A 23832-nucleotide genomic window follows, 5' to 3' on the forward strand; every position below is an offset into this window, starting at 1 on the left:
TTGAAGTCAATCCATCATTGACTTTAGTACAGCCAGCCTGTATAATGTTTTTGTATGTGATCACTTCCGGCAGCTATAGCAGCTAGCATTGATCATTGTGCTCTGTCAGCAGGGAAGGCACCCTCCCAACAGAACACAAAGGGGGTTGATTTAATAAAACTGGAGGGTGCAAAATCTGGTGCAGCTGTGCATAGAAGCCAATCAGCTTCCAGGTTTTTTTTTTTGCCAAAACATAAGTTAGAAGCTAATTGGCTACCGTGTACAACTGCACCAGATTTTGCACTCTCCAATTTTAATAAATCAACCCCAATAGCTCCACAGGAGGCTTTCCCTATCAACACTGGCTGAGTTGATGGGGGAATCAAGTGATTTTTCTTTCCATCCACCTGTGATGGAAGAGAATAAAATCGTGTCATGTATGGCCTGCTCAAGTGTTCTAGAATCTGTCATATTCATCTCTTGGACATGTTTGTTCTATTAGACTGAAATGATAGCTGATCAGGGGTTGTGAGCTTACTTACTGCATGCTTTTTTTTTTTTGGATCATCGACTGAGGATGTATTGAAATGAGAGGCATCTAGGTAACTAGCATTTTAAGAAATGGCAGGGCATGTCCACCTACTGTTCTTTCAGTTGCTTTAAAGCGGAACTAACTTCTGTCAATCAGCATTAACTATTTTTAATCCTTATGTTGCCAGCTGTAGTAAATAGATAGGAAGGTATATTATATATATACTCATTTAAAAAAAAAATTTTCTGCCTGGCAGTACTAGGGTCGTTGGTTTGAATCCCAACCACGGCACCACCTGCCTGGAGTTTGCATGTTCTCCCTGTGCCTGCGTGGGTTTCCTCCAGGTACTCCGGTTTCCTCCCACACTCCAAAGACATGCTGGTAGGTGAATTGGCTCCTGTCTAAATTGGCCCTAGTATGTGTATGTATGAATGTGAGTTAGGGACCTTAGATTGTACACCCCTTGAGGGTTAGGGACTGATGTGAATGTACAATATATATGTAAAGCGCTGCGCAAATTGATGGCGCTATAGAAGTACATGAAATAAATAAATCTCAGGAGTTTTCCTGGGCATTTTCTTTCTTTCATCTGGAGGAGAGGTTTTCTCAGCTTAGCACCCCTACCTGCATGCGTGCCTGAGCTTAAGGGCAGAAATAATTCCAGGACTTGAATGCTACATGAATCATCTGCCCTTACTCAAGATGGCTACAGCTAAAAATAAAAGGGAGGTGTTTTACAAAGAGATTTCTTAACAAAATAAATCATGGAGACATTGAAGGATGGGAGAGTTTGCTTTGAATAATAAAATGAATTAAATATGGTTTTTAGTTTGTGGTGCTCAGATACATTTCCACTTTGAGGACCCGTGAGCTTTCCTTGGCTACAAAAGCGCGTTTGTTCATCTTTCAGACAATGATGACCTTCTGCACTTCAGTCTTCAATAACTGAAACAAAGGAAAAGCTATTTGTGAGAAGTTTGGTATGGAACCTTGCAAAGATATGTACTATGAGTAGCAAAAATAAAACTGGGCTGAGATAAATGCTTCATGGGTAGGCTGAGAACTCTTCAGTCGCCCCTCGTAAATGTGAAAATGTAACCAAACACGAAAGCGTTCAATGTGTGTATACTGCGAATATCAAGGCAGCCGCCCCTGTAACCAACACTTATACTCTGTAGAGAAATGTGTAAAAAAGGAAGGCGTTATCCCTTTACGTTTATGTGCCCCCAAAAAATGTTTTGTGTGTGTAAACCTTACTATAAGTGTCACATAATATTGATGACAAGCGTCACGTAATATTGATGACAAGCGTCACGTAATATTGATAATAAGCGTCACGTAATATTGATAATAAGCGTCACGTAATATTGATAATAAGCGTCACGTAATATTGATAATAAGTGTCACGTAATATTGATAAGTGTCACGTAATATTGATAAGTGTCACGTAATATTGATAAGTGTCACGTAATATTGATAAGTGTCACGTAATATTGATAAGTGTCACGTAATATTGATAAGTGTCACGTAATATTGATAATAAGCGTCACGTAATATTGATAATAAGCGTCACGTAATATTGATACTTATTATCAATATTACGTGATACTTATTATCAATATTACGTGATACTTATCAATATTATGTGATACTTATCAATATTACGTGACGCTTATCAATATTATGTGATACTTATCACATAATATTGATAATAAGTGTCACGTAATATTGATAATAAGTGTCACGTAATATTGATAATAAGTATCAATATTACGTGACGCTTATCAATATTACGTGACGCTTATCAATATTATGTGACGCTTATCAATATTACGTGACGCTTATTATCAATATTACGTGACGCTTATTATCAATATTACGTGATACTTATCAATATTACGTGATACTTATCAATATTATGTGACGCTTATTATCAATATTATGTGATACTTATCAGTATTACATGATACTTATCAATATTATGTGACGCTTATTATCAATATTACGTGATACTTATCACATAATATTTTTAAGTGTCGCATAATATTGATAATAAGTGTCGCCTAATATTGATAATAAGTGTCCAGTAATATTATGTCCTGACACAATTATTCCAATGTCCACATCATAATTAGAAAAAAAAGTTTCCTAATTCACCAAAATCTTGTAAAAGAAAAATGATATAAGATGCCTAATTCTTCAGGAAATAACCTATATGTGCTCCACCTTGTGATCAGCTGAATTGCTAACTCCCCAAACCACAGCAGCCTCCAAAGCAGCCAGCAAGCAGTAGGGGAAAAAATCCTGTGCCTGAAGAATGATCTCTTCTCCATAGGGTACCAAACCACTCCGCACAAGAATATTATGAATGGAAGATCCTCATCATGGATAAATGAGGAAAAATCCCAAAAACAATGTAACATAGTGCAGTATTTTATTAAAAATTAAGAGAATAAAAAGATCGGTATGCACTCCCATGTAAAAGGTGCCAAGGGGGGCACCAAAACAACTCACAAAGGGGGATCCAGTCCCTCACACAACAACACGCATGTTTAGAGCCAGCGTGCTTTTCATAGACCGTGTATGAAGTATGGGAGGAGACCGGAAATGACGTCGGCGACTCGAGCCTCAATGCATTTCATGCTTTATCAGGAAGCTACCTGGGTGATTTGGAATTTTTTTTCTCATTGTGATGTGCACATTGGAATAATTGTGCTGGGATATCATATTATGTGACACTTATAAATTGTATTAATATTATGTGATACTTAACCCCTTGACGCCGGCGCCTCCCGGCCCTTTAAGGGTTCCAGAAGCCAGGAGGCGGGGTTTTAGGGTCATGTGACCGTCATGATTCGCTGTCACGGCGGTCACGTGATCAGGAAAGGTCCCGATCGAAAGAGGAGATCGGGACCTTTCCGTGAGTACCGAATGTGTGTGCTGGGAACTTGCAGGGTGCGCTCTCTCGGCACATATGTTTTTTTTTTTTTTAATAGAATGCAAATGTGCGGCCGCTCTGCGTCTAGGCCCAGACACCGGGAGGCCGCACATTTGCGTTTGGCTGGTGCCAAGAGGTTAATGTAAGGTTCTATATACAACACCAAAAACTTTTCTGGGCATATAAAGTTATTGCACAGAGATTTAAAGGACTAGCGCCTTCCTTTTTTTTTTTTTTTTTGAAGCATGCTGCAGTGGATGCATTATAAACTGCACTGACACATATATTCCTTTATCCACTCTAGAGCTAATGTTTTTGGAAACCAGTGCTCTGACCGGAGAGAATGTTGAAGAAGCATTCTTAAAATGTGCTCGGACGATATTAAATAAAATAGAATCAGGTAAGACATCTTACATGTTCTTCTGTTTAACCAATTCAATACCGGGCAATTTTCCCCCTTCCTGCCCAGGCCATTTTTCAGGTTTCAGCGCTCTCACACTTTGAATGACAATTGCGCGGTCATACAATATTGTACCCAAACTAAAATTTTATCATTTTCTTCACACAACTAGAGCTTTCTTTTGGTGGTATTTTATCACCGCTGGGGTTTTTACTTTTTGCTAAATTAACAAAAAAAGACCAAAAATTAAAAAAAAAAACACACTTTTTCTTTGTTTCTGTTATAAAAGTTTGCAAATAAATAATTGTTCTTTATAAATTTAGGCTGAGATGTATTCTGCTACATGTCTTTGGTGAAAATATCCCAATTTAGGATGTATTTTTTAGTTTGTAGGAAAGTTATAGAGTTCACAAACTATGGTATAGATCTGATTATTGATCAATCCTGAAGTACTGACGGCAATCTAATTTCTTGAGGTTCAAGAATGTCAGAACAGTACAGATATCCCCCAAATGACCCCTTTTTGCAGAGTAGACAGTCCGACGTACTTCATAAGAGGCATGGCGAGTTTTTTGAAGTTGTATTTTTTTTGTCATTTTTCGGAAAATTAAAAAAATTAGTTTCACTATTTTTTTTTTTACATACTGTCACCAGTGCAGTACAGCGTCATCATATAACTGGCATGGCGGTGATCAGGGACACTGACTGGTGACAGTATGAAAAAAAAATATATATATAATTTTTAAAAAACTTTTTATTACATTTTTTTTCTTTTTTTTAAGATTTTTTTTTTCATATTTCACTATGACCAAAGTAGTACAATGTTACCATAGTAACATTGTAGTACTTTGGGGAAGTAATCAGTACTTTTTTTTTTTTTTTTTTTTTTTTTTTACACAATTTGCTTAGAGCAAAGAATTACTTTGCTATAAGCAAGCATTTACCTGAATGACATCGATTCATTCAGGGGTTTTTTTTTTTTGTGCTTAGCTGTGATTTGGCCACAGCTAATCACATGACTTGTGCATGTGATCGCTGTGACCATTCACAGCTAGACACTAGTATACAATGGATGGCATGAATGAAGCTATCCATTGTATACAACTGTCATGTGACCTGCTGTGATTGGTCACAGCAGGTCACATGGTACCGGGAACGGGGGCCGATACTCAGATCTGTCATCGGCCGTGTCCGAGGTACACGGCCGGTGACAGATCGCGGCTTTGCAGGAGCGCAACCTGCGCATGTGCGGGAAGACACCATATGGCGTCCACCCGGAACGCTGATGACATTTGCTGGCCGCCATTCGGCCATAGGGCGGGCGGCAAATGGTTAAATCCCAAGTCCGCTGTATTGTAATCTGGAGTTGGGCTTTTAAAGCTGAATGTCTAATAGACAATGGTAACAGTACATTTGTTTAACCACTTCCCGACCGGCCGTTGTATATAAACGGCCGGACGGTGGCACTGCAGGGTCGGGTGGCCGTCTATAAACGGCCTCCCCGCACCCTGCTTGTGCGCACTCCCTGGGAGCGCACAGCACCGCGATCAGGTGCCCGCTGTGTCCTCCGGACACAGTGAAACACCGATCGTCGGACGGGACCTCTGTACGAGGTCCCGATCATGTGATCACTGATTGGCCAGTGAATGATCACAGAGGTCACATGGTACAAGGCTATTCACAAAAGCCTTGTACCATGTGACAAGCTGTGAACAATCACAGCTCACTCAGTTCTTCTCAATGAGTGCAAGAATGCACACAGAGAGAAAGGGAAATGATTGCTTTTACATCCTATATGGGTGTAAAAGCAATCAGTGTAAAAAAAAAAAAAAAAATCTTCATCACCCCTCACAAGTAGTACAGTCTGTACTGCTAGGGTGACAGTATGTAAAAAAAATAAATAAATAAAAAATAATAATATAAAAAAATAAAATAAAAATGTAAAAAAAAATGTTTAAAAATTATAATTTTTGCTTATAAACTAATTTGGATTTTTTTTTTTACTAAAAAGATAACGGAATAAATTTTGGCTAAGATTTATGATGAAATATTATTTATTTGCAAAATTTTATAAAAAAAACACTTTTTTTCAAATTTTTTGGACATTTCATTTACATAGCAAAAAAAATACAAATCCCAGTGGTGAATAAATACCACCAAAATAAAGCTTTATCTATCTCAAAAAAATGGTAAAAAATTCATTTGGGTACAGTGTTGCATGACCGCGCAATTGTCATTCAAAGTGTGATAGCGCTAAAAGCTGAAAATTGCCCTGGTCAGGAAGGGGGTAAAAGTGTCCGGTCTGGAAGTGGTTAACCACTTCAATACCCGGGCACTTTTACCCTCTTCCTGCCCAGGCCAATATTCGGCTTTCAGCGCTGTCGCACTTTGAATGACAATTACACGGTCATGCAACACTGTACCCATATGAAATTTTTATCATTTTTTTCACAAAAATAGAGCTTTCTTTTGGTGGTATTTAATGACCACTGAGTTTTTCATTTTTTGCTAAATAAAACAAACAACTGAAACATTTGAAAAAAAAAAAACCTCACTTTTCTTTGTTTCTGTTACACAAATGTGCAAATAAATAAAATTTCTTCATACATTTAGGTCAAAATGTATTCTGCTACATTTCTTTGGTGAAAATAATAATAATAATTGAATTTTTGTATTTTTTTTTTCAAATGTTTTCATTATATTTTTTATTAAATTTTTTTCTCTTTTTTTTTTTTTTTTACTATTCTATTTTTCAGCACACTGTGACCAAAGCAATACAATATTACCATAGTAACATTGAATTACCCTGGGCAAGTGATCAGGATCTTTTTTAACGCATTATGATTGCTAATACCAATGTATTTCATTGATATTTGCAATCATTGTTACAGAATGAAACTGATTAATTCAGTTTTTGTTGTGATTGGCCCTGTCTGTATCATGTGACTGCCTTGACCAGTCACAGCTAACATTTTGGCCTAAATTTATGATGAAATTAGATTTTTTCAGTTTTTTTTTTCTTACTGGATGTTTTATAGCAAAAATATATTTTTTTTTTTTCAAAATTGTCTTTTTTTTTTTTTTTGTTTATTTTTATAGCACAAAAAATAAAAAACACAGAGGCAAGTACCACCGAAAAAAATCTCAATTCCTGGTAAAAAAAAAAGACATAAATTTAATTTGGGTGCAGCGTTGCATGACCGCACAGTTGTCAGTTAAAGTAACGCAGCGCTGTATCGCATATAATTGGCCTGGTCGGGGGGGGGGGGTAAATCCTTAGGAGGGCAAGTGGTTAATAGATGTGCATTGTAGGCAGAGGTAGTAAAGGTCAAACACCATGTAACGCTGCCCATATGTATATCTAAAAATTATTATTTTTTTAATTTCTGACGTGATTCATATTTTTACATTTTTGCTTCTCCATAATTCTGACATTGCACTAGACCTCGTTCACATGGGGCAATTACATGCGTGCCCCTTGCAGAACCGTGTTTTGCCATTATAGGTGCTACGTACTTCCCTGTGCCAGCAGTCCCATTACCATCTTTTGGGATGCAGCAGCTTTGTGGATACTGCAACTGTGTCCCAAAATGACATTTGTGTGGGTGCATGTCCACAGATGCACCCAACGTGCGTGTTCAGGGCTGTGCACCCACACGGATGTCATATTGGTGTCCATGCAGCCGCTGCATCTCAATAGAGACCTGTGCATCTCCGTACTGGCAAAACATGGCCCTGCAGGGGGCACCCATTTAATCCTTCCATATGAACAAGGCTTTAAAAGTAAAGATTTGTAGATTAGCCATTGGATGGGGTGCCAATTGCATTTGATCCTGCATATATATGGAGGAAAAATGATCTGCCCCCATGAATCTATCATGTTGTACAATAAATGCTGAAACTGTGTTTCTGAAAACATTTAGGCTGAACTCCAGGTATTATCTTTTTTGCTTACTTTACATTGATCCAGCTGCTGGGGAAGCTGACCATCACAAGGTGTTCTCTGATTGGATGAGGTGGAGATTGATGTCACTGCTGTTTCTCCACATTGTCCAATCAGAGAATGCCTTGTATTCAATAAGTAAAATACAAGTCATTCTGTGAATGGTGGCATAGCCGAGTGAGTGCCCCCTGTTGGTAGTGTACAAAAGGGAAGCCTCTTGGAACAGGACTTTTGCAAATGGCTATTCATTCCCTTTAAGATCTATATTTCTTTTATTCTTTAGGAGAGCTTGATCCAGAGAGGATGGGATCTGGGATCCAGTATGGAGAAGCCTCACCAAGGCACGCAAAGCACATGCATGGGACGCAGCTGCAAAACCGACAGCAGTGCAACTGTTAAGCAGCAAGAGAGGTAAACTTTAACCCCTTCAGTAAAGGAAGGTTGACCTTCTGGGTACACAATCCCACTGGTGGGGCCAAGACAGTGTACGCCGTGTTATCCAATATCCTTTCGGGTCTTCACAAAAAACAATGTTTGCTGCACTTTTGTTTTTAAATGAGACAAGTCATGAAAAGGTTAAAGGTTGGTATCCCTTTACAAAAAAAAAACCCAATGTAGGTAAGGAGTGCCTGCAGATGATGATGATGAAGAAAAAACACAGTGCACCTCTGATTAAAGTTGGATAATGCCTTTGTTATAGATGTAGTCCATAAATGTACTACCCTAAGCCTGATTAAAGAAACTCCCAGAGATACCATCATCCCCTCCTGCCCTGTTGCTAGGGTGTTGCTAAGACATACCCAGCCACTACTGCTCATCCCGACCATCAAACTCCCTCACATGTATGATCCACTATCTCTCCTATGTAGCTGAGCTCTTTGTTATAGGTGTAGGCCATTTACATACCTCATGAAGCCTGACTGAAAAACTCCCAGAGGTGACATCATCCCCTTCTGCCCTGTTGCTAGGGTGTTGCTAAGACGTTCCCAGCCACTACTGCTCACCCCCACCATCATACTCCCTCACATGCGTGATCCACTATCTCCAATGTTGCTGAGCTCTTTGTTATAGGTGTAGGCCATTTACATACCTCATGAAGCCTGACTGAAAAACTCCCAGAAGACATCATCCTCCTTTGTGCCTAGGACATTGTGAAGACAGCTGCTTACCCCCGCTAGCACAGAAGGGAGCGCTTAAACCCCAGCACATGTCTTGTTCACTATCTCCTCTGTTGCAGCATTGCTAAGCTCAGAGCTACTGCGACAGGAGAGAGTGAGCGCATGCAAAGGGGTTTGAATCAGCTGGGAGTTTCTTAGCAACGTCCTAGCAACAAGCCGGGACAGGATGATGCTGTCTGTGGGATTTTTCAAACAGTCTTCGGGATATATCTGGTCTACACCTATAACGAGGGCATTATTCAACTTTGGCCACAGCTGCACAGTTTGGTTTTTAACTCCAGGTGCCCCTTACCTGCATAGACAGTCTGCTAGGGGTGAACTAACCCTTCAAAACTAATAATGTAACAGACTAAATTTTACCAGATATCCAAGCAGGCGTCCATAACTTACCATTCTTGGGTGAACAGTCAAAATGCTGGGTTGGGTTTTTCTTGGCCTCCTGTTAGCACGTACTCTCCGTTTGTTAGGTTTTTTTCTACGTCTCAGGTTCACTAATATCGTATCTGCTTTCTAGTTTGGGAACAAGGTTCTTGCTGAGCTTGAGAAGCTGCAGGGAATAGAAAGCGTATAATATGAAAATGGTGCAGAGTGCTGATGATCTTGATTGAGATCTCCTTTTACAATACAACAGGTGCTCCACTGTGCGCAAACCGGTGCCCCACATGGACGAACACTCACCGTCATCCAAGGACCACCTATCTCTAGGATGGTCGTTTTCACTTTTGGGACTATCCCAGTGAAACTATGTTGCCAATGGTAACCACTTGTTCCTCCAAATGAACTGTGTCAATACCAACTTTCTCCTCTCCTCCACAGGCAGCATAGGCAAACGGTCAACATGTATAAAAAAAACAACAAAAGTAGACATCCCATAGTATGAAACCGCTTTTCCTTTAACGTGTGGATGGTTTAAACTTGTGTTGGGGTTCACTACTTGTGACGGGAGTCACTTTGGGTGGGAGGCCCATGGAACCCAGCTCACTTTGGAGATGTGGGGAGACCCCTGTCTCAGCTCCCCATATCCCTCTTATGTGTAAGTCACCCTGTGCCTGTTAGGGGTACAGGGTGATCTGTCCTAATATTAGGGTGGGGGGTTGCAGATTGTTTAATGCCATGTGGTTGCATCCCATTGTTCTATTGTGTGTCTTGCTTGGGAGCAAACTATTATGGGATGTATGTGTTTGTGTTTGGCTTGGTGGGGGTGTCTCCAGCAGCCCTCCCTCCTGATGGGACTGTCTGTTGGTGTGTCTTTTGTTACTAAATGTAGATTGCCCAGACCTGTGTCATTATGCAGGGAGGGAGATGGTTCCCTTGAGTGTATATATCTTGTATCTGTGTTAAAATAAACTTGTCTACTTTCTGGATTACTTCAATATTGGTGTCGTCTAGTCTGGTATGGTCAGCTTTGGTGTCTGTTGTCGGCGTTCAGACGGGGAAGCGGTAGTCTAACGGAAGTACCCAAGCGCAGTCTGAGGTCGGTCCCGTTACATTACTGTTTCCACATTGGGCAGAATTTCTTTGGATTCCAGTATTGCAGACAGGTGTCAGACAGAAGTTGTGTCATCAAACCTCGACGTGCTTCGATCATTGATCTATGATTGAAACACGTCAAGGTTTGATGACGCAACTTCGCCGATGTCACTTCTGCCCTTTTGGAATGCATGCCACCTGGGAACTAACCACCTCAATGGCGGCTATTTTCTCAATGCATAAGCAACAAGGCCGAACACACCAGGTGCCAGGTTATGGGCACTTTTTTGTGAGTGTAATACATGCAGTAATTCTACTATAATTAGGGCTCCATGTACACGGGACATTTGGAAAACTGACTGCTGGAAAACATAGGTTAAAAAACGTCTGTTTAGCCACGTTTGCATACTGCGTTTATGTGCATTTGCGTTTAGAAGTGGTTTTTTAAGATAACCTCAGGAGACCTTCCAGAATGCCCAGAAAAACAGTAAAAAATTAACTCTTTCAGAAATATAGAGAGAGCAGAAGCAGAGAGAGCAGTATGTGTTGAGATGACCTGTCTTTTCTGGTTGTATTCACTATGGATCCCATCATGAACATAATGCGGCATGTTCTACCATTTTGTCCTTCACGCAAAACCTGGAACTGACTGCGCTGGTGTACTAGGTCCATTTGAATACATGGAAAACGCTTTGCATGCATTTCTGATGATGAAAAAAGGGTCTGGACAGCGTCTGGATATGGAACAGTTAAAAAATGCTTCTAAACGCAAACATTTATAAATGCAGTTAGCCGCGTTTGGTGTTTGAAATGCTGATAAAATCTACTCCTTAACCCAAGTTTGGTGCGTTCAAAAAAACGACTGTAAACTCAACTGCCTGTAAACGACTGTAAACGACTTAGTGTACATGGACACATAGGAAAACATTAGGGAGAGTTCAGGGGCTGCTGAAAAAAACACAGAAAAGCTCCTGAACGTCAGTTTATCAGCTGCAATGTACATGGAGCTCTTAAAGGAAAAGCGGTTTCACACTATGGGATGTCTACTGTTGTTGTTTTTTTATACATGTTGACCGTTTGCCTATGCAGCCTGTGGAGGAGAGGAGGTTGGTATTGACACAGTTCATCTGGAGGAACAAGTGCTTACCATTAGCAACACAGTTTCACTGGGATAGCCCCAAAAGTGCAAATGTCCATCCTAGAGATAGGTGGTCCTTGGATGACGGTGAAGGTGGGAATACACGATTAGAAAATCGACCGATTCGTCATCCGACGACCGAGAGGCGTTCATTCGTTGGTTGAAATCGTGGCCCACATTAACCAATCTAAAAAATTAGTTCGTCGGTCAATACGTAGTGTTGACGTCTTCCATACAAGTGGAAGTGATTCGGTGTGCGTGTGACCTTGTAGCCACGCCCTTTCGGCCAGAACGATTGATATACACAATTACCAGCAATGGGTATAATATCATTTATTACATGACCTATATACATAAATAGTGATACATAAAATCTAATCTGCAGAATTTTGGTTTCATTATCTCATTAGGCCAATCTACTTTTAACATTTGGATTTTCCATTCGTGTTTACGAAGATTCCTTGGACATAAACATCCGGGTCGTCTTCTGTTTCCGCTCATGCGTGATAGCGCTTGATAGATTTTTTTCGTAGGACCGTCATACCACCGCATAGAAAATTGGTAGTTCGTATGCGAAACGACAACATTTTCACTTGGTCAACCAGAGTTCTTCGTTGACAAAATCGTTATCGGTTTAAACATCCTTCTCATCAACGAAGAGAAAAATCGTTCGATCAGTGCTTCCGCAAAATTTGTCATACGACTTTCTTATCGTGTGTACGGGGCATGAGTGTTAGTCCATGTGGGGCACCGTTTTGAGCACAGTGGAGCTCCTGTTGTATTGTACAAGGAGATCACAATCAACATTATCAGCACTTTGCGCCATTTTAAATACTGTATAATAATAATAATTTTCTAATTACATTTTTTTCACTTATTGGGACTGATTTATCTATTTCATGCTTTATTTAGACTTTTTGCACTATTTATGCGCAGTCCATATGGTTATTCATTGATCCACAAATAGGACTGCTGCAAATGATTATTGGAATTATCTGATACATCCACAAGCGCATTAGCACTTCTTTTTTCTTGCCTGCTCCTTGCTGTCATCCCAAGCAATACTGAAATTCTCCCCTTTACCCAGCACTAAGCCTCAGGACTCATTAACTTTCACCTGCTGTGGTATTCAGAGTATAGGTTAAACACTCAACTCCAATGAAAAGCTTTCCTATTTTAGCTCTGGATGGCGTGAGAAAGGTTTGAATCCTCCGCCAAGTTTGTATTGCTATTTCTGGCCCTGATAGGATTTGTCCCCAATCCTTGATCTGTATGACTGAGCAGGAAGGAAAGGAAGGCTTGGAAGTGTGGAAGGTCTAAACTTGTGTTGGGGTTCACTACTGTTTCCACATTGGGGAGAATTTCTTTGGATTCCAGGATTGCAGACAGGTGTCAGACAGAACAGGAAGTGAGGAAAATCTCCTCAATTGGGAGTGTTTTAAACCTTTAGTCACTGGTCACACCGCTGCGATTTAAAATCGTGCGATTTGTGTTCAGTTTCAAATGTACAATCCAAACGCACACGTTCCTGCGTTAAAAATGGCGGTGTGTATAAGTGGGTGCTGCAGCGATCGTCGGCTGGAACTGAACAGAATCAGCAAGAAAGAATGTCACCAACACACCGAGGATCACCAATACGGGGCCGAACGTTTTAATAAACAATCACATAGCTACAGCAAGGCAACGTTTCGGAGTCTCGCAGGACCCCTTCATCAGGCAAGTGACCTTCCTATAGACCGTCACATGCCTGATGAAGGGATCCTGCGAGACTTCGAAACGTTTCCTTGCTGTAACTATGTGATCGTTTATTAACACTTATGTTCAGTTTCAGCACGATTTTAGGTGCGATTTCTGAAGACTTTGCTGCTTGTGAAGATTTTCAACAATTTCTTGCAATTTGCAGTGCGATCTCATATTCTATGTATGTGAAATCGCAACAAAACTGCAGAAATAGTAATGCAAGAACTTCTTTATAAATCACGCTGCAGCAAATCGCACGTTAAGACACTGACATTCACATTCATTAGATGCGATTTTAGGTGCAATTTCAATTTGTAAATTGCACCTGAAACCGCACCGGTATGACCGGGTACTTAGCAGTTTTCATGGCTGTCTGTTACCCCATTGGAGAGATTTATTTTGAATTTCTAAATTCATGGTGGATAACAGAAACTAAAAGCAAGAGAATTCTCAACCGGGAATGTGGAAGGGTAGGAAGGGGGATATGGTTTCATTGCCATTTCTTCATTGGACATCTGCCTTTGATTCCTATTTTGGGGAAGGCTGTTGGACAAATGAGTTTGCAAGTAAACATTTCCACAGTGGGAACTCAGACAGCAATAAAAATCGCACTGCAAAAACAAGGAAACCGAGAGCACACCGGCCTAGTGCATTATGTGAGAATTAACTTTTATTGAGTGAAAAGGAGATCTATACTCACAAATGATTGTGTTGACAAAGGCATATCAGTATCCAATGCAATCACGTCACTAGGTCACTTCCCAAAGCAAGAGAAGACCCTCAAATGGCTGACGTTTCAAGGGGCGATCCCCTCTTCATCAGAGCCAAATTGGGATCACCCCTTGAAACGCGTCAGATTTGAGGGTCTTCTCGTGGTTTGGGAAGTGACCTAGTGACGTGATTGCTTTGGATACTGATATGCCTTTGTCAACACAATCGTTTGTGAGTATAGATCTCCTTTTAACTCTATAAAGTTAATTCTCACGTATTGCACTAGGCCGGTGTGCTCTCTCTTTACTGTTTTTGCAGTGAGCACTTTGGGTTTATTTTATTTATTTCAGGTACTTATAAAGCGCCATCAATTTACGCAGCACTTTACATATATATTGTACATTCACATCAGTCCCTAACCCTCAAGGGGTGTACAATCTAAGGTCCCTAGCTTGCATTCATACAGGGGCGGACTGACAAATCATGGGGCCCCCAGCAATAGGGGATCATGGGGCCCCTGTGCCCTTGCCCAAACTCAAAAAAGCCTATGAAAAAGGTACCAGGGGCATCTCATGGGGCCCCCTACTGACCCCGGGCCCTCGAGTTTCCAAATGGTCAGTCTGCCCCTGCATTCATACACATACTAGGGCCAATTTAGACAGGAGCCAATTAACCTACCAGCATGTCTTTGGAGTTTGGGAGGAAACTGGAGTACCTGGAGGAAACCCATGCAAACACAGGGAGAACATGCAAACTCCAGGCAGGAGGTGCCGTGGCTGGGATTCGAACCAACGACCCTAATACTGCCAGGCGGAAGTGCTAACCATTTAGCCACTGTGCTGCCCAGTGTTTCCCCCGACCCTTAGAGGGCAGCAAGGCATGTGCTGATGTTTTCAGGGACCGGAAATATTTCCATCCTTTCACCACTCTCGAGCGCAGGAGACGGTTCTCTTGTTCTTTAGCAGTAAAAATCTGACGGGTTCAAAGGCCTCGTTCACATAGGCGTACTATTGATCAGTGTTTTTCAAAAATTTTTTCAGTCAAGGCACCCTTTAACCTCCTTAGCGGTATTCCCGAGTGTAGCTCGGGGTAAAATGTCAATACCAAAAGCGGTAACCCCGAGCTACACTCAGGCTTACCATGCGGCGCTGCTCAGGGATTCCCTGCAGCGCTTACCTTGTCCTTCGCTCCTGCGATGTGTCCCCTGCAGCGTCCCCGGCCATCTCCTCCGGCCGATGCTGGCATCCGGCTTCCGTGTTTCGGTCCCTGTGACGTCGGGACGTACGGGCGCCGCAACTGGCGGCAAATTTGAAGTTTTTAAAAAATGTCATTTTTTTTTAAATGATTATTACATAGCAAAACATTGCTGTTTCAATGCATTTCACATACATTTTGTCCCGAGTGCTTTGTCCTGTGTCCTGCCTGCATTTTGACTGTTCTTTCTGCCTGGAAACTGAGAAACGTCCATGGCGTCCAAAAAGTGTCCCTTTACGTCAAAAGCGGTTTTAGACCGGCTAGAGAACAGCGATAGTAAATCAGAACCACTTGCAGAATTGAGTGATAATGAATCGTGGGGGAAATTCGTCATCAGACACTGAAAACAATTTTGCGACTTTGCTCAGTGATGTGCGAACTTGGCGCTATATTTCAAATTTCAGTGTTTTTGATTTGATTATATTATTGAATTAAATTTATTATTATTATATTATTATTTTTATGATTATTTATTAAATTATAATATATGATTTCGTGTTTCAAATTTTATCCTACCCGGGATGTTTACTAGACTCTTGTTCGGACAGATTTCAGTGAGTTATTCCTAAAAATTACAGCCTACAATAAAAAAACTACATATTTCCATGCAAAAAAAATGGTACCGCTTTCAGCACAAAAAATCGGAAAGAATCATACCGCCAGGGAGGTTAAAGTTCTGCACAACCTCAAGGCACCCCATTCTAAAATGTAAAAACTGAACAAATGGTTTTACATAACGCAGCGGCTTCCATTCAGGTCAGACACCCAGCATTAGAGACGATTTATTTTGAAAAAGAAAAAGGACCGAACTGCTAAGTACGGTAAGGCGTTGGATTCTGTGGGCACAGTAAGAGACCACACAATAAAATGCATATAACTGTTTATTGACATAAAAGAATCATAATCCACAATAGGACCCATATTACAAAAAATACTCTTCAAAAGAGAAGATAAGAACAAAGCACATCAAGATGAGCACAAAGCCCCCCTCATGTATAGTAAAGGATAACCACTCAGCACATAGTGACAAAATACATATATTTCAAAATACGATCAACGCGTTTCGCCTGTGCATGTGGCTTCTTCAGGACCGTAGCTTGAATATGAGGGAGAGTAGTGCTACTGCATAAAGAAAATCGACCGCGTTGATCGTATTTTGAAATATATGTATGTTGTCACTAAGTGCTGAGTGGATATCCTTTACTATACATGAGGGGGGCTTTGTGCTCAACTTGATGTGCTTTGTTCTTATCTTCTCTTTTGAAGAGTATTTTTTGTAATATGGATCCTATTGTGGATTATGATTCTTTTATGTCAATAAACGGTTATATGCATTTTATTGTGTGGTCTCTCAATGTGTCCAAAGAATCCAATGCTTACCGTACCTAGCAGTTCGGTCCTTTTTCTTTTCAATATCTACAGGATTTGGCACTAGGAAGCTTGTTTTGATTTCTAGGATTTATTTTACAAAGGCAATATATCTTTGCGCACTGACTAGTACTCCAGCTCTTCTCTTCTCCCTCAGTTTTCCTTCCTAATGTGACCCTAGTACTGATGGAGAGGGGCAAACAGGGACGTCCTCAGGTGCCCGATGGCCTCCTTATCAACCTATGATGTAATCGATTGTGAGGATGCCAGCCGCTAGCCCGTACAGTGCCCAAGGTTGTATTGCTGCACGAATAAACCCTTGGCTTTGTGTAAAGAAAAAAAAAGATAACTTTTGGACATGTTGGGCCAGTTTTTAGGCACGGCACCCAGAAAAAAAGCTGCTACTGCATAAGTCTGTGCAGGGACTGTGTTTGCCCACACGGGGATGTACAGGTGTTCCATGCAGAGTTACATAGCTGGTATGGATGAAAAAAGACATCCAGTTCAAACCACAGAGAAAAAAACAACCAAAAAAACACATAGACAAATAGAAAACCTCCATATACACAAACCTATACTCACAGTTAAAGTGATACTAAAGTTTTGGTTTTTGTTTGTTTAAATGACAAACGTCATACTTACCTGCTGTGGGCAGTGGTTTTGCACAGAGCAACACTAATCCTCGTCGTCTTGGGTGCCACGCCGGTGCTCCTGGCCCATCCCTCCTGTCAGGTTGCCCCCACAGCAAGCAGCGTGCTATGGGGGGCACCCGAGCCCCCCCCACACACACAGAGCCGTGGCTTGTCCCTGCCCCTCCCTCTCCTGATTGGCTCACTGGCTGTGATTGACAGCAGCGGGAGCCAATGGCTGCTGCCATAGCTAGTTAGGCGTGAGAGTCCCTTGAGTACTGAGGCTCTCGTGGATATTGTTGGATCGGGATGGGGCTCAGGGAAGTGTTCGGAGGGGCTGCTACACACAGAAGGGTTTCTACCTTCATGTATAGAATGCATGAATAAAGCATGGTTCAATTTGCTCCGGGGGGGGGGGGGGGGGGGTGGATTCTTTCCTGATCACCTAAGAGGTAATCTGATGTTCCTTGGGTCAACGTTCCCTATAATATTAGTATCCAGTTATATTGTATTTGGAGGGGAAATCCCCATGCAGGCAGTCCCATTCATATCATTAGGGTCACAGACTCAGCCGCCGCTCCCAATTTGACAGCCTTGTCTGGGGCGTGGCCCAGAGCGCTCACTGCATTCAAGGCCACACCCCCACACACAGCAAATGGAGAGCAGCAGCTGTGTCTGTACAGCCACTACATCGCAATTGACATGAATAGGACTGCCTTCATGGGCATGCATGGAACACTTACGCATCCTTGTGTGGGCAAACATGGACCTTGCATGGATGGGCATATGCTATAATACGACCGTGTGAGCGAGTCCTAATCTTTCAGCCCTTCAGCATTGTACAGAACTTAGGTTTTGGCTACACTTGAGCTTTAAGATGTAAGGCTGTGATCTCTTGCTTCTGAAAGATGAGAGAGTAGACTCAAAAAAATACTTTATCTGTGGAAATGTAGAGGTGTTGCATACTGTAGGAACAGTCTTTCTCATCCAGGGTGAGGTTTCTTCAGGGGTGCCTTAGCAAAATGTATAAAAAATGCCCAAAACTTGTATACAAGCCAGCGAGTGGAACAAGCCTGCCTTCTAGTTACACAAAGTCAAAGGTTTTCATTGTGCACCATTACGACCTTCTAGCCGCCAGCGTCCTGACAACCAATTGCATCACCAGTTGATAAGGAGGATGTCAGCTGCTTGCACAGCATCCTAGTTTGACTCTTCCCTGCCCCTGTCCATCAGTGCTGGGGTCACATTAGCTCAATGATGGAGAAAAACTGAGGGAGAGGAGAAACATTGGAGTACTAGTCAGTACCGGTGCGCAATAGTGTATTTGCTTTGGAAGAATAAATCGCCTCTAATGCTGGGTGTACTACGTGTGTGTGTTGCTGCATTGTATAAAACATTTGGACTAGTTTTTCACATTTTAGAATGGGGTGCCTTAAGACTGTCCCTATTTTTAAAGGGTGCCTCGGGACTGTCCATCATTTTAAAGTGGGCTTCGGGACTGTCCATAATTTTAAAGGGTGCCTCGGGACTGCCCATAATTTTAAAGGGTGCCTCGGGACTGCCCATAGTTTTAAAGGGTGCCTCAGGACTGTCCATAATTTTAAAGGGTGCCTCGGGACTGCCCATAGTTTTAAAGGGGGCTTTGGGACTGCCCATAGTTTTAAAGGGGGCTTCGGGAATGTCCATAATTTTAAAGGGTGCATCAGGACTGTTCTTAATTTTTAAAGGGGGCCTCGGAACTGTCCATAATTGTAAAGGGTGCCTCGGGACTGTCCATAATTGTAAAGGGTGCCTCGGGACTGTCCATAATTGTAAAGGGTGCCTCGGGACTGTCCATAATTGTAAAGGGTGCCTCGAGACTGCCCATAGTTTTAAAGGGGGCTTTGGGACTGCCCATAATTTTAAAGGGGGCTTTGGGTATGCCCATAATTTTAAAGGGGGCTTTGGGACTGTCCATAATTGTAAAGGGTGCCTTGGAACTGTCCATAATTTTAAAGGGTGCCTCGAGACTGTCCATAATTTTAAAGGGTGCATCAGGACTGTTCTTAATTTTTAAAGGGGGCCTTGGAACTGTGCATAATTTTAAAGGGTGCCCCAGGACTGTCCATAATTGTAAAGGGTGCCTCGGGACTGTCCATAATTGTAAAGGGTGCCTCGAGACTGCCCATAGTTTTAAAGGGGGCTTTGGGACTGCCCATAGTTTTAAAGGGGGCTTTGGGACTGCCCATAGTTTTAAAGGGGGCTTTGGGACTGCCCATAGTTTTAAAGGGGGCTTTGGGACTGCCCATAGTTTTAAAGGGGGCTTTGGGACTGCCCATAATTTTAAAGGGGGCTTTGGGACTGCCCATAATTTTAAAGGGGGCTTTGGGACTGCCCATAATTTTAAAGGGTGCCTTGGAACTGTCCATAATTTTAAAGGGTGCCTTGGAACTGCCCATGATTTTAAAGGGGGCCTCGGGACAGTGCATAGTTTTAAAGGGTGCCTCAGGACTGTACCTAATTTTAAAGGGTGCCCTGGGACTGTCCCTAAATTTAAAGGGGGCCTCGGGACTATCCATAATTTTAAAGGGAGTCTTGAATGAAAAAAGGTTAAGAAACACTGCTGTTGAACCATTATTGTATTTCATTTCCCTGCTGATGATTTCCTATTCTCTCCCCAGAAATATTCCTGTGAATCTACTGTTCAGACGGAGATGCACTTTTCGTCATGCCCCCCAGGACTAGACTGCACGTTTTCCTGAAATATTGCACTTAATCTACATGAAGGCTACCCCAACTTTCTCCTCTTTCTCTCTCTCTATCTCTTTCTATATATATATCTGTGTTTAGAAGCCCCCATGACGGCCTGGCTCCTGATACGGCTCTCAACGCACCCCTAATATTAAGGAATCCCCCGTCCCTGCTTCTCTCCTTGCCTGTCACCTCCATTCCATGAAAGTAATGAAGAGTCGGGACTGCCAGCGAGTCTTTTTCAAGTGACATTAGTTCACCAGGCATAGGTGACGTGCCCGATGGCAATGGTGTGACCTGGAATGAGGTTACTGGGAGAGGACTTGCTGGTAGTGAAGTCATTTTTCTTCTGTCTGAAGCTGGGAAGTAAGGGCTGCCCTAACCAAGTGGCGCACATGTTAATGGAGCAAAACAGTTGGAAGTGTTTGGGGACTTTTTCTTTGCATCGGAGGCACGGCCAGAAATCTGACCACTGAAATTCTCACCTCTCCTGGGAAGAATCAGAGCTTGCATATTAGGAATAAAGAACAGGTCCTGAGCCCCAGTCCGTCCATGGCAGGCAGCTGCCTACTTCATGCCTCCAGTGCTTATGTGCTGCGTATTCTCCACGTCTCATAACGCTTTGCTGCTTGACAGAGCTGACCTTCTCCTCTGCCGCCATATTCAGTTGCCATAATTTGATTCTGAGGCTCTACAGGACACATTGGCCTTCTGTGCTGTCCTGCTCTACACATCACTATGGCTGGAAACCGTATTTCTATGTATATGTCTGCCATATATATATATATGTTTTGTGTCTGTCTTAATTATCTTTGATGAACAGAAAAAATGTTGCTTTACTTTTTTTTTTTTTTTTTAGGTTTTTTTTTTTTTTTAATCACTTTTTAAAAGAGACCCATCAGGGAACTAATAGGGGCGCTGCTATTGAAGGTGCATGCTTCAGGGCTGTCTTCCCAGATTCACTATTTAGTAAATCACTGACAAGGACAAGCATGCAGCAAGCCTGGCCATGCTTGATCTAGGAGGGAGCGGGCCAATCAATGATTCCAAGTCGGTATTTGCGTATAGGAGTAGCTTGGGTTTTAGGGGTTGTGGGTTGGCTGAGAAGAGCTTGAAGGTTATATATGGACACCAGAGGGGTGTCTGCTTTTCATTCATTTCATTTCAATTTTATAGCGTTTAACCAAAGGAAAGATTTACATTTAATTAGTAAAGCAAGAGTCAGGATTGTCCTGCAGCTTGCATCTACAGATACATTTTTGGCAGTGGCAGCTTCTACGTATTTATCCAGACAGGTTCCTCTTAAGTTGAATACCATTTTACTTGGACACCTATTTGACTGAAACCTTTCCATCTAGTAACGCAGAGGGGTCCTCACTCAATGCAACTCTGTGCTAAAGAGTTGCAGGTCCTACATTTTTTTAGAGCTCCCAACCGATTGAAGTATAGACAGTGGGTACCACATTTCTCCATCAGGTGGCGCCGCAGAGAAACTTTTCGATTTCAGATCTTGGTCCTGTTATGTTCCTGGACTTGCAGGCACTGGAAAGCTCAATGTTACTTCAAGTAAGGGTCCCAGTTAGATTAAAAAAAAGCCAAATAAACTGGTAATATTTTTTATTGTTATCGTTAAACCTCCGCCGCTCTACTTTTTTTTTTTTTTTTTATTATAAGTGACAGTTAAAAAAAACCTAATAAACTGGCCTGATCACACTTGTCATCGACGTTCTCTGCAATGATGCCTGGGATGGAAGGAAGAGAAACAAAATACTGTTATAATTGTATTTGTGTGTTATAAATACAATATTAAATAAAATCTATATGTAATATTTATCAATATTTCAGCTGATTTGTAGACAAAACGCCATATAAGAATGTTTATCTTAACCTGTTGCTGCCCATGTAACACATATGTGCAAAAAGGTGGGCACATCTGTGTCTGTGTGGAGCGTGAGCTATTAAAGACAGCTCTCTGTCCCCACTAATGATTGGGAATCGGTACCGCTGGCTGCCAATCATGTGATCACTGTGACAGCCAATCACAGTGGTCACATGATCACCAATCCTTCCTTTTAAAGGGATGCCATGGTTGGACGGGAAGGAGCTGACAAAACAATGTAGCTTCTACATGCCAACAAAAGGTTCATCCAAGCAAAATAATCAGATATTTGCTTGGAATGTCAGGAAACCTTTGAATGCTGCCAGTCCAGGACAGTATACAGAGATCAATCATTCCATTGAGTCCAGCCATTGAAATATGAAGGCAAGTTAGAGTTCATTCCTTAATCACTTGCCCTCCGGAAGATTTACCCCCCTTCCTGACCATTTTTGCTATTTCAACTGGTAATTGTGCGGTCATGCAACGCTGTACCCGAACAAAATGTATGACCTTTTTTCACACAAATAGAGCTTTCTTGTGGTGGTATTTGATCATCACTAGGATTTTTTTTCTTGTGATATAAATGAAAAAAGACTAAAAATTTTCGAGAAAAAAAAGAATGTCTGAGCAATATATCATTTAAGCGACAACTTAGTGTTAAAAAAATGTTTTTGTCATTTTTCCAAATTTTTTGGCAAAAAATCTTCCATGGACTCAACATGCCTCCCAGCCAATTCCTTGGGTTGTCTATTTTCCATAAAGGGGTGATTTGGGTTTTTTTTTTGTGCTGCCCTGGCTTTTTAGCGCCTCAGGAAATGTGATAGTATCTATACCATAGCTTGCAGACGCTATAACTTTCTCACAAACCAATATTTAAATGTGCATTGGGATTTTTTTTCACCAAAGACATGTAGCACAATACATTTTGTCCTAAATGTATGACTAAATTTGAGTGGGTATATGTGGAAATACACCCAAAAACACTTCTGCTACATTCTGCTACTTCTCCCGAGTATGGGGGATACCACACGTGAGAGACTTTTTCGCAGCCTAGCCACATAGAGGCCCCAAAATCCAATGACCACCTTCTGGCTTTCAAAGGTCATATTTCCTCATGTCACTTCCTCACTACTTGGGGCACAGTTTTGGAGGACCTACAATGCCAGGATAGTGCAAACACCCCCCCTCCCCCAAATGACCCCTTTTTGGAAACGAGTTACCCCAAAGAATTTGATAAGAGGCATGGTGAGTATTTTTCAGATATTTGTCAGAGTTTTAAAAAAAAGAAAAAAATACATTTTTGTTTTCTTTCTTCATTTTCCAAAAACTTGTGGCAACAAATGAGATCTACAAAATACTGACCAGGCCTCTTAACAAATACCTTGGAGACTATACTTTCCAAAAAGCGGTCATTTGAGGGGTTGCTTCTACTATCCTGGCATTTCAGGGCCAACATTAGAAACGTATGCCACACATCACTGACTCCTCTAACAACTTAAAGACCAAACCTTTTCTGACTTTCTTTACATAAAATTTTTTTTTTTAGTTGCTAGAAATATATTTTGAACCCCCAAACATTATATTTTTTTTTTGCCACATAGGCCCTAGAGAATAAAACGGTGGGTGTTGCAATTTTGTATGTCGCATGGTATTTCTGCAGCAATTTGTCAAACGCAAATGTTTTGGAAAAAATACACTTTTTCAATTGTATTGCACAAAAGCACAATATGTTGCCCAATTGTTTGCTAAAATATAAAAGAGGATGTTATGCCGAGTACATAGATACCAAACATGACATGCCTTGTGACAAACTATGTAAATCTTTAATATCCATAGGCAATGGATGGATGTATGTGTACGTGATTTGGCAAACCAGGGCAGCCCTGCTGTAGTGAAACTGGTGGACAGTCAGGAAGTAGATCTACATAGTTACATTGGTTCAA

At 41.5% G+C, this 23832-nt stretch overlaps 1 protein-coding gene across 1 annotated transcript in view; it reads left to right on the plus strand.

Annotated features, from left to right (window-relative positions):
* The window catches only part of RAB4B (RAB4B, member RAS oncogene family), a 70357-nt gene extending 48514 nt beyond the window's left edge, over positions 1-21843 (plus strand). Inside the window, exons 6-8 of the mRNA XM_089654194.1 lie at positions 3754-3849; positions 8076-8203; positions 19941-21843. Of these exons, the coding sequence (XP_089510320.1) occupies positions 3754-3849; positions 8076-8191 (212 nt within the window). The 3' untranslated portion in view covers positions 8192-8203; positions 19941-21843. The remainder of the gene's footprint in view (positions 1-3753; positions 3850-8075; positions 8204-19940) is intronic.
* Positions 21844-23832: the final 1989 nt, after the last annotated feature.

This window comes from Staurois parvus, unplaced genomic scaffold (assembly GCF_062004578.1).
Source record: "Staurois parvus isolate SC_StPar_1 unplaced genomic scaffold, SC_StPar_1.0 ptg000746l, whole genome shotgun sequence".
Taxonomy (NCBI): domain Eukaryota; kingdom Metazoa; phylum Chordata; class Amphibia; order Anura; family Ranidae; genus Staurois; species Staurois parvus.